The sequence below is a fragment of the Sinocyclocheilus anshuiensis genome, unplaced genomic scaffold (genome assembly GCF_001515605.1).
Source record: "Sinocyclocheilus anshuiensis isolate Anshui unplaced genomic scaffold, SAMN03320099.WGS_v1.1 scaffold2144, whole genome shotgun sequence".
Classification (NCBI taxonomy): Eukaryota; Metazoa; Chordata; class Actinopteri; order Cypriniformes; family Cyprinidae; genus Sinocyclocheilus; species Sinocyclocheilus anshuiensis.
In genome coordinates, this window is record NW_015547642.1 from 196,857 (window position 1) to 201,012 (window position 4,156).

The 4,156-nt window shown below is 30.3% G+C and overlaps 1 protein-coding gene across 1 annotated transcript in view; it reads right to left on the reverse strand.

Moving 5' to 3' along the window:
* Positions 1 to 2,137: 2,137 nt before the first annotated feature.
* Positions 2,138 to 4,156, reverse strand: part of LOC107701896 (sodium channel subunit beta-1-like) — a 16,421-nt gene continuing 14,402 nt past the window's right edge. Inside the window, exons 4-5 of the mRNA XM_016504041.1 lie at positions 2,911 to 2,982; positions 2,138 to 2,826 (exon numbers count right to left, since the gene is read on the reverse strand). Of these exons, the coding sequence (XP_016359527.1) occupies positions 2,969 to 2,982 (14 nt within the window). The 3' untranslated portion in view covers positions 2,138 to 2,826; positions 2,911 to 2,968. The remainder of the gene's footprint in view (positions 2,827 to 2,910; positions 2,983 to 4,156) is intronic.

Here is a 4,156-nt window from a genome sequence, read left to right on the forward strand (position 1 = left end):
AAGGTTTTTGTTTATATATGTGTGTATATTTATGTATATATAAATACACACATGCATGCAAGAAAATGTTTTGTTTATATATAAAATATTAATATTTATATATAATATAAATGATATTTGAATATAGATATGTATATATATATATATATATATATATATATATATATATATATTTTTAAATATTTTTAAAATATATACATGTATGTTTGTGTATTTATATATACATAATAAATATACACACGCACATATTATATAAACAAAAACCTTTATTTTGGATGCGATTAAACAGATTAATCGTTTGACAGGATTAATATAGATATATATTGCATCTTTTGTCATGTTCTGTACAGTATGGAAGCTTGTTACTTAAAAAAATAAAAATAAAAGGTAACTCTTTTCTCATGATTATGAGTTTATATTTGCAATTAAGACTTTTTTTCATCAGAATTATGAGAAATAAACTCAGAATTCAGACAAAAAAGATGTAAACTCGTTTTTTTTTCTTGCAGTTCCAAAGTTCTCAATTCAGACTTTTTTCCTCAGAACTGCGAAATCTAAACGTAGAATTGTGAGAAGTAAAAATACAAAATGTAACTGCAACTTTTAAATCGTACAATTCTAACAGTTTTTCTCGCAACTGTCACAATTACGACTTTCTTCTCAGAGTAGCAAGTTTATATCTTATATCAACGGTATATTTATACATTAACATTAATCATGCTGTAAAAACATTTATTTTATTACTTTTTTTATTTGTATTATACGAATGATTTAAACTCACAATTTCTCTGAATTACGAGAAAAAAAGCCTGAATTTTGTGAGAAAAAAGCAGCAATTACTTTAATTTTTTTAATTTTTATTTTTTATTTTTAAACATTTATTCCGTGGCAGAAACGCACATTAACTGTATTATCTGAGATTTACATGATTTGTAAATTAATGACTGTATAGAACCAAAGACGAGATATGTACCTTTTAACCATTAATTTAACAACTAAAAAAAATAGTTAATGAAATTAATGTTTTTACAGCATAATTAATGTATGAATATACTGTTGTTCTTTAAGAGCTGAACATTAACATTAGTTCATGCAGTCTTCAAATGAATATAAAGAAATGAATCATGATTAATAAATGCTGTAAAACTCTTGTTCAGTGCACTTAGGGCTGTGTGATGATATGATTTTTGATTGTGGGCGATTAAAATGTCTAAAAGCCCGTCAAACAGCGGCTGATTAGTTACAAAATAAGATATTCTGAAGAATGTAGGAACCAAATAAAACAAGAAAACCGAGAAAAATCACTCACTGCTCTTGACTGATAAACTTGAATACAGTTGCTTTAATAAGAATCAATGCATAATTTATACAGTGAAGTGTAAATAGTGTTTTGTTTTGATATTTTTAATTTAGTTTCTTGAATGCTACGCTAAATACACCCACTGTACCTGAAAATAAAGCACTGTTTGTAAAGCACACTCCGTGTTTTATGTATTAATGTGCATCTTATTTTTTAATTACAAAGAATAAATAATGACAAAGATTTTTATCTTCGCCCACTTTGGCCTAAATAGCTGCCATTATTTTTTTATTTTATGTTTTATTACATTGCCATTGTTTTTAAAAGATGGAAATTAGTTTGGCTGTGCTGCTCAGACAACCTGCAAAATATTAAAACCAAACGACAAAGAATCGTGATAAAATCGTGATTTTCCTGAAAAAAATAAATAAAAAAACGTGATATGATATTTTTGCCATATCGCCCACCCCTAATCGCACTGCATCATCTACTTGTTTTTAATTATATTTTTGATGAAAAACTTAATTTTTTGCATTTTTAATTGTCAATCTTATTTCTTTATCATCTGTTATGATTATTTTTTATATACTCTTAACTTTGTCTGACTCATGTTACGATCATTTTAAATTAATGATTATTTTTACATTTTATGCAAAGCCCTTCTATGACCATTGTGTATGAAATATGCTTTATAAATAAACGTCATTGTTAGTTCTTGCATTGACTAGCATTAACGAACACAAACTAGCATCCACACCGCCTCAGTTCAGAAATAAAAGAGTCCACAGAATTCATTTTAACTCGTTTAATTTGCACATTTCTCTCTCTCTCTCTCTCTCTCTCTCTCTTTGCACTCCCGCCCACCAGCCCTGCGTTTCCCAGCATGCATTTATGCATTTTCCTCACATTATATCAGGCGCGTCTGACAGAAAGGGCCTATCTGGGTTGTTACTGGATCCTGGCGTTGATCGACTGCAGTGTGGGCATGCATTAAAACGGCACACAGGGACGGGATGAGCTATCGGGTGTCTTAATGTACTTACCCATAATGCATTTCAAACATTCTGTGAGTGCTTGCTACATTCAAGAGCTAGAGTTTGATTCTCATATTGCACTTGGATTATACAACAGAAACTCGTCGTTTATAGCGATCGAAGCATCTAGGATGAGTTTCCTCCCGGCATAGAAACGCATAGAAATTGCATTTGCATTCACGTTTAGCTCATGCATGGCGTTCGTCTTTCAGATCGTCTGATAATTATGTGTAGTATATACATATATATGGCTCCCATATGTGGTGAGATCAAGAAAGATAGCTTGCTCTTTACTGATTTCTAGTGCAAAATCAGTGTATTGCCTTTCTATTGGACTGGCTGGAGTACTGCAGTGGACTGTGAGGGTTTTATCCATGCATAGCATAACGGTCATGTGGTGGAGATAAGGTGAAGAGGTAAGAAAAGCTTATAAAAACAGGAGGAGGAGGAGACAGTGACAGCAGTTCAGGAGGAAGAGCGTTCCGGAAAAACCTGCAGACAGGAAAGAAGACAGTGGTTGGAAAGAGAGACAGGTCTGGGAAAACCAGGACTAGTTATGAGTGCTAGTTAACCCACCTGTGCTATTCTGCTACCTGCACGCCAGCGCAGTTGTCTTTGCTCTCGGATGCGATCGCTAAATACTCCGCTCTGCAACACAGAAAACAAACACGTCCTGAAGGAAATGAAATCAAATCTGTGCAAAACCATCCAGCTATAAGGCATGAAGATAATACAACATTATACAAATCAGTGTTATTTTAGCATTATTAAGATACTATAATGTTTTTAATAATATTTTGTAATTTTGTGTTTTTGTTATTTTTAGTCGTTTTTGTTTCAGTTTTGGTTATTTTAGAGAGAAATGTTGCCTTCACAACGAGTTAAAATATGTGTCTTGTTTTGTTTGAAGTAATGAAAATGTTTTTTTTTTTTTAAATCGCTGAATTTTAAGAAATCGTTGAAAATCATGTCCTTTGAATAAATTGAATCAGTTGAACTGAATTGAATTTTTTTCCATTTTAATTTAATTTAATTATTTTAGTTAGTTTTAATGATTTTGTTTTTGTCGCTTTTAGTAGTTTATTTATTTTATGTCTATAACATTTTTATTAATTTTAGTTTTAGTTATCCTAATATATAAAGTAAAACTAAATGAAAATAAAGTTGAAATATCATTTTATATGATTTTATTTAAAGTAATGAAAATAAGTTTTTATGGTTTTAATTTTAGTTTAAGTTTTAGTTCTAATAAAAACAATAAGTAAAAATACTTTTTGTCCTGTATAATTGAATGTAATAATTATAAATAGTCAAGATAATGAGTAAACAAAACGTCCAGTCCTGTAAAATGTAATTTAATATATATATTTTTTTTTAATGCTGAACATTGAAAGTAGTCACAGCACAGAGACAGCGCTCATTAAGATAATAAATGATATTTGCTTAAATTCTGATTCTGGCAAAATATCAATGCTGGTACTACTAGATCTCAGTGCTGCGTTTGACATGGTCGATCATAACATACTTCTAGAGAGACTGGAAAACTGGGTCGGGCTTTGTGTATGAAATGTGCTATATAAATAAACTTGCCTTGCCTAGTCATCGTAAACCATCTCCATCAGACAATAATTTCAGATTTTATTTTTGGATAGTTCACAAGTAACACAGACGTGATTTTAGGTTAAAATGTTACATCCGAGGTCTTGTATCATTGAGATACTATTATCATTTGTATTAATATTTTGAATCAGTTTTTATTTTATTTGATCAGTGTTTGTTCAGTGTGTTTGCTCAGTGTTTGTTCAGTGTGTGCGCTGTGTGT